We start from the raw sequence: 11,551 nt of genomic DNA, 5'->3' as shown, positions 1-11,551 counted from the left end.
TCGTGCAGCTTCTGGAGAACAAGGATCAGGAAGAAACGTTAAAGGCAAAGAGAGTTGCAGTGCCACAGAATCCAGAGATGTATTATGGCACCTCCACTTCTTCATCAGCAAAAGCCGGTTCACATGCTCCACTTCAAACGGCGTTTGTCACAAGCACGGATATGTACGGCAATCCAGTGCAAGTTCCTGTAAAGCCGCCTCCAACCACAGATTTGTATGGAAATCCAATACAACCACCTCCTCCTCCTCCTGTTCAACAACCACAATATGCCTGTTATGGAGGAACATCATCTGCTGCAGGTCAACAATCAAAGTCAAATCCAGTACAGCTTGACACTTCAAGTTTTTCTAAAATCAGTGTAGAAGTAGCTAAGGAACACATGGAGCTGCTTAACACTGTAGTGAGCGCGTACTGTGGGTTGATAGAAGGTCAGATTGGAAACATTAATCTGACACAAGAAGATTACAAGAAGATTAGATTTCTTGTATGTGCAGATTCTAAAGGCTGGGAGAACATAGTCGATGACAAGCTCTGGAATGAAGACACGACGAGAAGGCGCTCAAGTGATGAAAATGATCGATTTGCCGCTGCCTATCATCAACACCACAAGGATCTCACTTCATAAAGATAAAGTCTTTTCACGAGCATAACTCAAGGGGGAGCTTATGTTAAGGGGGAGTTTGTCAACACACTTCCTACATGATACGGGTAGTTTGTTGATACACTCTCTACTTTCAAGACGTGAAGACTTTGAAGATCCTCCGACATTGAAGACATGATAGGACATCAGAGTCTTGAAGACCTGAAGACCAAAGACTGTCGAAGTTCCAGACAAGTCTACACTTTTAGAAGAACAAGACAAAGCTTAGAGATCAAAGACAAAGCTACAGCCAAGGGGGAGTTTGTTGGTGCACTTGTGTCTGTACTTTGTCTGTATTCGGTCTGATATAAACGATGTCCTGATTTATGTTGTAAGTTGACCAAGTCAACCATCCTCCGGTTTGACTTGGACAACAGTTGAAAGATGTTCTGATCGAAGGATAGCCTCGAAGGATACACCTGATCCTTCGAGGTGATCGAAAGATATGGTTCGACCATGGTTCGACCATTAGACCTCGAAGGATGATCCTTCGAGGTCCATGCTGATCTTTCGTGTAACATGTGGTCGACAGATGATCCTTCGGACCATCTGTCGAATCCTTCGAGCAGACATGCTGAGCTGGGTATATATACCCATGCATGTGTTGAGTGTGAGTTAGTTCTGAAGTTCTGCCATTTTCACACACCCGAGAGATAGAAGCTTAGAGAGCATTCTGCCCAGAACTCACTCACACACTTAGAGAGTTTATAGAACACTTCTGTAAACATTGAGCTTGTAACCGAACCCTCATTGCATTAATACAAGTTGTGTTAATCGGTGAATCTTTGTGTGTTTGTTTCTCTACTTGCTACTAACTCGGTTTGCTTGCTAGCTTGGATTCCGCACTCGCTAGTAGGTTTGTATAACAAGGTTTAGGTTCGTAATCCTCCGCGAAACAGGGACCTACACAAAGGACTAAAGTTACAACCATAAGTCTCTAGAATTTTATGTAATTAGTGTGTGTATATATATATAGGTTAGGTTATCGTACAATATGTACGCGCTCATCTCATCCGTCTGATCTGGTGCGAATTCAATTTTGAACATGCAATTTATACTGAAAAACCAACATGCGAAATTGCTTTATATACCAACATGTGATTTCATCATATTTACCAACATGCGAAATTACTACAAAAAAAAATAAATAAATAAACAACAACATGCGATTTCAACAAAAAAACCAACATGCGATTTCCACCATGCTTTTTTGTAACATGCGATTTGAATTATTAGACAATTGCACTTTCATTTACACTACCATATGTAGTACACTACTTTTTACATTACTAATATTAAAAATGCACATGTGCATCTATATGTATCAACATGATATAAGGTGTTTTGGTACACTACTTTGAATACACTTTCCCTTTCATCTATCATACCATCCATAATATACTACCATTACCTCCTACCATCCATAATACAATATCATTACCTCCTACGATCCATAATACAACACCATTACCAATATTTTCACTTTATTACATGTATATCAACATCATTACACCATCCAATCATCATATTACATCCTAAAGTAACAACTATATCCAAACCATCAACCACTAGATATAACTAACCAAAAAACATGTATATGGGCCGGGCCTACTTCTCCATTCAAAATCACAAACTTTTTGTACCAAAACATGTTATATCATGGTTATACCTAATGATGCACATGTGCATTTTGAATATTGGTAATGTAAAAAGTTTTACGGATGGTATTGTAGATTAAAGTGCAATTGTCTATTACTGATAACGTCTTACGGAATTTGTCGAAGTAATGATACATATGCACATGTGCATGGATAACTGTTACTAAAAAAATATTTTTTTGGAGTTAATTACACCATTAGTCCCTGTGGTTTATGGAAAATAACAAAGTCAGGTACTAATAGTTTAAAATCACATATATATATACACACAGGGAGAGAGAAAGTTTAAAATACAAGAGTGGTTATGGTGCGAAGCGTACGCCAGTAGGAGCATGTGCACTGGCATTCGTTATAGTGTGTGATTAGGGTAACTAGGGATTTGTTCATGCATGATTATATGATTTTGGTCATGCGTGATTATGTGATTTGGTCATGCGTGATTAAGGTTTGAATTTTATAACATGCGTAATTTACTCGCGTACGTTTTGTAAGTTAAACACTTTTGTACGTTAACCAGCCTCTATATATGTATCAAAGAAATTTCTAAAAATAACAAAGATTAAGCTAGCTGTGTAAAGGGGAAACACATAATACAAAACATAAAACAAAAATGTCAGAGTAAAATGCCAAAAGTCTTTGATGTTTGTTTATATTTGCTAGTTTCATTTAAAGGACAAAAATGTTCTTCACCTTAATATAAAAAATAAACCGAGTTAGTGATTTGGATGAAAATGACAATAAAACGTAAAATTAAAGGATTTCAATGAATAAAAAGTCATTTTAAATGGAACAAACAAATATGACTAACCCTCAAGTACGATTTTGGCATTTTACTCTAATTAAAATATTAAACTTTCAACTTACAAAATATTAAAACCTATGAAAGTCATATATATTTTTTACTAGTATTAATGTATAATAGCATAATTACTATCAGTGGCGGAGCCAGGAATTTTTTTTCATAAGGGTGCGGAACATTTTTAAAAATTTTAGGCCCCAAGGTGTATAAGTAAAAAAATTGGTTCGTATCGGGTCGGTTGAGTCGGGTCGGGTCATGTAAAACAAAAGAACATCAAACTAAATTTATATAATCATCAAAACATGTCAAACCTTGTTATAAACATAATTAAAACGTCGCCCTACGCGTTTTCATTTTTTGAAATCTATCCAAAACATCATCTAAACCTACTTTCTTAAGCAACTTTTTCTCTATATAACCTATACAACTATCACTTAAGTTCTCATCGTCAATCCAATATGCAAGTTGGTCTTCACATTCTTCATTGCTGAAAAACATCTTTCAACGGTTGCGGTTGTAACGGGTAATACGAGAACAAGCTTCAATAATCGATATACCAATGTAAAAGTTACGTGAATATTTGTTGAAACCATTAACCTTACAAGACTTGACAAACATATTACATAATGTATCAAGTATTCAAGCCTTAGAAATCATAATGTAAATCACACTAAAAATCATCTAAACATCATATACACCATTTAAAAAAAACCCAAACATCAGGTCTAATCGTATATAACCCATCAAAAAATAAAAGACAAAATATCATCATCACTAACAAGACATATCATCACTAACAAGAAGCACACATGTCTCCTGCCATAAAAAATTCACTTCTGGTGGCTACCGATTCCGTCCCACCCCCACCAAAAATAATAAAAAAATCAACCAAAAATCAACAAAAATAAAAAATAAACTTACTCATGTTCGATCGGCGGTGGTATGATGGCTAATTACGGTGGTATGCGGCTGTTGTTGTCACTGATGTTCTGATCGCTGGCGTGCGTGCAGGGATGATAGAGAGGAGAGAGAATATGTAAGGGTTTTGGGCTTGTTTATTTTATTTTAGTTTGAAATATTGTTGATTTGGTGGGTTTGTTTATTGGGCTAAGACTTAGGAGTGGGCTAGTTAAAGGTACAGTAGAAACTCTATAAAATAATACACTTTGGACCACCAAAATTTATTAATTAAAAGAGTTATTAATTAATCGATAAATTAATAATTATTAATTTATATATTAATTAATATTTTATTAACTTATAGTAGAATACTTAGTTTACAAACACCCTTCAAGCTTCCACTTAATTATTGTATACAATGCATGTATATCAAATGAACGGCCCAATTTGAAAGAAAGCTTCAATCTCCCAACTTATTATGCTTCTTGTGTTCAATGTATCACTTTATGGACATTAAAAATATTTTCTATATAAATACAAGATCAAAATAGGTTAACACAAACAAATCATACACACAACATAAATCATGCTAAGGAAAAATTTGCCGGTCCCGACTCGGGGATAGGGTTCTTACCATGCTAAGGAAAATTAGAGACGAGATTAAAGGGGAAATTGATTTCAACAAAAAAAAAAAAAAAACGAAAGACAATTGAATCATTTTTCAAGAAACCTTCATAAATCAATTCATGTAATATGCTATATATAAGGAATTATTAATTTATATTTTATATGGGGTCTAAAAAAATTATCAAAAATGTATTATCTTATAATTTTAGCGAATTATTAATTTAGCACACTATCCCCGAGTCGGGACCGGCAAAAAATATTATCTTAGAGAGTTTATTAAATAATCGAGTATTAATTTATCGAGTTTCTACTGTATTGGGTATTTGGGTTTAGTTATTTAGGTATTAAAAGTTATATAATTTAGGCAGTGTTTTAAAAAAAATAAGAGTTTACTAAAAGAAATTTAAAATATAAATTGATAACACTTTTTACCTAAGGGGTGCGGACGGAAAATTCCAAGGGGTGCGGACGAAAATGTCAAGGCGTGGGGACGGGATTTTCGACGAAACTTAGCACTATTTTTTTTTCCCGGGGGTGCGCCCGCCCACCTTCGGCTAGCTTTAAGTCCACCCTTGATTACTATCCAATATGGTGTCCATAAAACACACTTATCAGGTAGGTCCATACCGGGCGAAGGAACCAAATGGCTTCCCTCTATATCAAACATCCAGTGAAGTCTGAGCATTTTCGATTCAAGTGGTCCACGTAAAGTTTGTAAGTTGAAATCAAGTATGAAGTCAAAAGCTCCTTCAATATATAATATTGTTTTCCTTTTGATGCAAGTATATATTTGATGAGTTTTGATTGGATTAGAAACTCGAAGCACAAGAAAGACACACCACTTTCTTTTCTTATTTTCAAAAGCATCGCCTATGGAGATGAAGAGAAAGAGAGGAGAATCCAATCTAGAAAGAAATTACGCACTTGTAATTCATATCTTCTGTACATTAAAATCTAGTCAAAGGTACAAGCACTCATAATGTATACTTGTCTAGGTGTTGTTCCTTGGCCTAGCTAGTGGTATCAAGCTTGGTGTTGGAATAAGGTGTCCCTCGGAGAGTGGTGAGTTTTCAAATCCGATGATGATAAAAGCGGTGTAGTTTAGAGGTAGGATTTAGAGACTGTGAATTGTCGCTCTAAAATGATAAAAAAAGTGTAAGTTGACGAAACATTTTTGACCCATTTATAATTCAGCTTTGCCATTAGAAATACAGTTGTATCTGATCAAGATGCCATTTTCTTCAAGACTTTTTGGAAGAAATTTTCTAGGTTGTAAGGCATGAAATTGACCATTTCGACAACATATATGTTGGTTCAGGCCCTGGTTATAAACACACACACTTGAACAAAGTGTTCGACTATTTTTGTATTAACTGAAAAATGATTATGAGAGCTACATCTATTTAGACGTGGACTTCAACTTAAATAGAAAAATAAACATGCAACAACTAGTCCTACATGTACGTAAAGAAAACAACCTCCAAGTCTTCCACTATCCCACGTGTTTCCCAATTTACTTGCTAAATAAACGAGCTATATTCCACCTAAATCGGCTGACCAATTCCTCACTTGACCCACGGTCATGTTTATATCCAACCCAGTTTAGATCCGGCCCGCTGACCCGTACCCGGTCGACCCATCACATCAAGATTATCCAACAATATAATCCACAAGCGGATGGACAAGCGAAAGTTGTAAACCACTTTTGGAAAAGCATAGGCACAGTATGACATTGGAAATGACTATTACATGGAGTAAATCTTTGTCATTAGCTTAATTGTGGTAAGCAAGAAAGTTCCACATGACCGATCAGATGACTCCACTTCAATAGTTGTTGTGCTGATACTCCCTTTGGCTACAACTCGATTTCAGATGAAAGAAATTGTGGATCGTCTTTTTTTTAACAACAGTCTAACCTATTCCAATTTTACACCATTGTCCACTGTGGGACTCGAACCCTTGATTCATTGGAAAGAAAGTAGCTAAGAGTGACAATCAAGTTTCCAAAAGAAGACAAACAAACAAAACTAAATAGATATAACCCACATTAACTTAATAATTGAAAGTTTGAAACAGGCAAAATATAACATCAAACAAAATATTTAAGTAAACAGAAGATCAGTTTTGAGCTTCAGTTATTTTCTTTAGTATGGAATCTGTCATAGGCGAAACAGACATTAGAGAAGCATCAAGAATTTCCAAACCCTGCACACATAAGATATGTTTAGTAACTAGAAGCCTAGAACTATGAAATAAAAACAACAAAATATAGAAAAGTAAACATTTTTCGTTGGAGTATTAAACTTTACCTCTTCAATGCCGATGCTTACTGTATGTACCTCAAAATCATTCAAAGGAATCTTCAACGTTCCCAGCATAGTAATTGAAGAAAAAGATGATGATGCAGTTACAACAAGATCATCTGTCAACATGAACTTAGCAAATGCCTTCAAATATTGTCCTTCAACTCTTGAATCTTTAAGAGAACATTCACGAAACATATATCCAAAACGATTTTTCCCTACAGAAGGAGTTAAATATGCAAAAGTAGTTCCTTTTTCCTCATAGATATGACAATAACTTTTGGAAGCGCATAAAACACTTAGAGGAAAAATTTGGTTCACTGAAAGATTTGTATGTACCAATTGAGGTCGGAGAAGCATATTTTTGAGCTCATCTGACTTTATGCCTTCCCCAACACTCATATTAGAAATGCTTTTAAACATGTTGTTCAGATTCTCAATACAACATGTACCATCCATTAAGTCCCCAATCATAGTTCCTAATGGAATTTGAAGAAACCCAAAAAGAAACTCAACAAAATCAGAATCTGCTTCTGCAAAAAGAAACTTAGATGTTGACTTTTGCATAGTAACTTTCACCTTGAAATTCTTTAGAGTTTCAAAGGATTCATTTCTAGTCAAATGGTTAACTGAAGTTTCTTGTCTTGGATTAAGTAAATCACGCGCAATAGGCGAACTAGGAAAAACCAAGTATGTCAAGGGATGTTTGAACAGTAGTGCTCCTTCTAAAAGATTAAGGATCTGAAAAATAATGTGTCATTAGACTTCCATCAAAGATAATGTCATCTAATTTTTGACTTGAGGCATTAAAAAGTGCATTTCAGAAAAAAATGTTACCATGTAAAAAGAATAAAGTATATCCAAACTACCTGATCAATACCAATACCAAATGACTTCTCCTCCAAACTGCTAACATCAGTGACTCCAAGTTCACATAGTAGCTGAACAATAAAGTCTGGACTATTCGGCATTACACGGAGATCATCTGTGACAATATAGGATGTTAAATCAGAAACAAACACCCCACCTGTCATATTACCATTTAATTCCTCGTATTTCATTTCGAGGTTCATGGTCTTGCCACACTTGCATTTTGCAAGGTTACAGGTGCTAAAACACGGACCAGAGCACCGGCTGCACAAAATATCTTGGCATATGAAGAATTTTGTAGGCTCTTCATCATTTATGTTGAGTTTAAGCGTTCTGTATGTATCATGTGATGAAGTTCTGGGATTAAGCAGCATCCATTTGTTTTCTTCAGCTGACATACAATTCATAGAAAGATCCAGTAGACTTTGGTACAAGTTGTTTAGGCTCCCAATCGGCTTAAGCGTTCCATCGGGGAGTTTACGCAAGAGCCTGACAATTGTGGCCATTGGCAAAGTCATGATGCTGAAAAGAGTGTCAACAAAGTTGCTGTCAGCTTCAGCAAATATAACTCTCTTTTCTTCTTTGTTAACCATCAGTTTAAGGGAAAATTTAGTTTGGGAAGCATTAGGAGCCATGATTGTTAAACAAAAGGACAGAACTATTGCAACCGAGGACTCTTTCATAAGATCTAGCAATATCTATTTAAACTAATTGCCGTTCAAAAAAAATTATTTAAACTAATTGTGCGGAGAATGAAGAGGTGATCATTACTTAATACTTATTTAAGCATTACTATATGTTACTAAAGAGGCTTTTAACTGTCAGTTAGAGCTGGTGTGAGACGGTCAGTTTCCTGTGACTTCTGGGTTTTCTTTGAACTTTGTGAAGATAAAAAAAAAATTATATTAATTTTAAACAAAGGACTAAAGTTACAACCATAAGTCTCTAGAATTTTATGTAATTAGTGTGTGTATATATATATAGGTTAGGTTATCGTACAATAGCTCTTATCGTACAATATGTACGCGCTCATCTCATCCGTCTGATCTGGTGCGAATTCAATTTTGAACATGCAATTTATACTGAAAAACCAACATGCGAAATTGCTTTATATACCAACATGTGATTTCATCATATTTACCAACATGCGAAATTACTACAAAAAAAATAAATAAATAAACAACAACATGCGATTTCAACAAAAAAACCAACATGCGATTTCCACCATGCTTTTTTGTAACATTCGATTTGAATTATTAGACAATTGCACTTTCATTTACACTACCATATGTAGTACACTACTTTTTACATTACTAATATTAAAAATGCACATGTGCATCTATATGTATCAACATGAAATAAGGTGTTTTGGTACACTACTTTGAATACACTTTCCCTTTCATCTATCATACCATCCATAATATACTACCATTACCTCCTACCATCCATAATACAATATCATTACCTCCTACGATCCATAATACAACACCATTACCAATATTTTCACTTTATTACATGTATATCAACATCATTACACCATCCAATCATCATATTATATCCTAAAGTAACAACTATATCCAAACCATCAACCACTAGATATAACTAACCAAAAAACATGTATATGGGCCGGGCCTACTTCTCCATTCAAAATCACAAACTTTTTGTACCAAAACATGTTATATCATGGTTATACCTAATGATGCACATGTGCATTTTGAATATTGGTAATGTAAAAAGTTTTACGGATGGTATTGTAGATTAAAGTGCAATTGTCTATTACTGATAACGTCTTACGGAATTTGTCGAAGTAATGATACATATGCACATGTGCATGGATAACTGTTACTAAAAAAATATTTTTTTGGAGTTAATTACACCATTAGTCCCTGTGGTTTATGGAAAATAACAAAGTCAGGTACTAATAGTTTAAAATCACATTCTGAGGTTCTAACTTTTCATTTTGTAACAACATGGGGGGTATTAACACTAACTTTAGTTAACTTTTTTGTTAAGTTTAAATGAAATTACTAAAATACATTTTTTTCAACTACAAGGGCCATTTAAGTAATATTATATAACATAATAAACTGGTTAAAAATTAAAAACTAACCACATCCCTTTCACTACCATTCAGTCCTAAACCCACCCCTTTCACCACCCTCCTATACCGACAACAACCTCCTCACCACCACCGTATATCGAAGGTGGAAGCATCTGGAAACAGATCTGGGACACTTTCGTCTCCTCCCAAAACAACCTCTGCAATAGCCACTGAACCAAAATCCGTCTCTCATATTCACCAAGTTGAACATTGAATGATTAATAATGGGTTGAAGAATGGGATTTTGAATCTCTCATGAGAGAAATAGGGCTTTACACATCTAATAGGGTTGTGTTTTTAGATCTCTTTAGGGGTGTGGTGGTGGGCGGCAGGTGGTGGGCGGCAAGTGGTGGGAGCTGTAGGTGTCGACAGGTAAAGAAAGAGGTGATGGTGGTGCTTGTTGGTTGCGGTGGCAGGTGGTAGTGGAAGGTGGTGGCAGGTAGTGAAAGAGAGAGACGAAAGTAAGTGGTGAGAATTGAGACAGGGGTTTAAGGGGAATGGGTTTTAATGGTTGCAATGGTATGTTATAATTGTTGGAGATGATGGTAGCCGGAAAAGGAGGAGATGACGCCTAACCATAACCTAGTTCTGACCGACCACCACACTAATCAGACTCCCACTCCTTTTAATTTGGTTTGTATTTTCCATAGAGGCGAAAAATATCATGGTGGTAAATCAACAGGCAGTGGGGGTGTTGCGGTGGTCACCGAAAAAAATTCAAAGGTTTCAGGTTGTGTTGGTGGTGGTGGCCGAATAATGGAGGTGGTGGTTATCTGAAATTAGAAGTGGGGTGGTGATCTGAGAGAGATAAAGAAAGTTTTTAAATGTTATTTTTTGGTAAATTACAAAACAGTCCCTCATCAACCATATAGTTGCATAATTAGTCCATTAGATGTAAAGTGACTTAACTGCCCATGAACCTAACAAAAAAACTAACATTGGTTAGTCTTAATACTCTAGGTTGTTACAAAATTGAAAGTTGATACCCCAGAATGTGATTTTAAACTATTAGTACCTGATCTTGTTACTTCATATAAACCACAGGGACTAACCATGTAATTAACTCTTTTTTTGTAACTAAATATAGCGATTTTTGTTAAAAAAATATTAAAAAAAATTGAGTGCTTTTTTGATTTTATTTAGATTTTATTTTGTGTTCACATTGGTTCTCGCGGTTCTCGCAATAAGGGTGGTTCTCAAATGAACCTTACCCTATATATATACATATATATATATATGACATGAGAACAAGACTATAGAGATTATGTAGATAAATAGAGAATAAAGAATATGAAAACTTTTTTCATCGACTTAAATGATAATTACATTAATAGAAATGACATAAGAAGTTGGGAGTTATGTATGTGGACAGTCAATCTTATATCTATATCTATACCTCTACTACCTTATTAAAGAATCTTTACTACCATATTGAAGAAACTAGTTTTTCTACCCTTATGATAATTTGCACAAATTTTTAAGATGGCATACCAAAGTGTAAGACACATACTTACATAACTCTTACATAACTGAGAATTTATAAAAAGTTTTGCATTTTATAAAAAATGCAATAAACATTCATACTAAGTTTCGGGTTTAATAAAAGTTCATAAAGTTTCAATGCGTTATCGTTGTTTAGGTTTGTAAACGAC

At 34.9% G+C, this 11,551-nt stretch overlaps 1 protein-coding gene across 1 annotated transcript; it reads right to left on the bottom strand.

The window, feature by feature from the left end:
- Nucleotides 1–6,743: 6,743 nt before the first annotated feature.
- LOC110902087 lies at nucleotides 6,744–8,433 on the bottom strand. The gene is made up of 3 exons (XM_022148826.1): nucleotides 7,798–8,433; nucleotides 6,935–7,669; nucleotides 6,744–6,830 (listed from the first exon to the last, which is right to left on the bottom strand). The coding sequence occupies exons 1-3, from the start codon at nucleotides 8,431–8,433 to the stop codon at nucleotides 6,744–6,746; spliced, it is 1,458 nt and encodes a 485-aa protein (XP_022004518.1).
- Nucleotides 8,434–11,551: the final 3,118 nt, after the last annotated feature.

This window comes from Helianthus annuus, chromosome 3, assembly GCF_002127325.2.
Source record: "Helianthus annuus cultivar XRQ/B chromosome 3, HanXRQr2.0-SUNRISE, whole genome shotgun sequence".
NCBI classification, from domain to species: domain Eukaryota; kingdom Viridiplantae; phylum Streptophyta; class Magnoliopsida; order Asterales; family Asteraceae; genus Helianthus; species Helianthus annuus.
The sequence above is the reverse complement of the archived record's forward strand: the minus strand, read 5'-3'. Positions and strand labels throughout refer to the sequence as shown.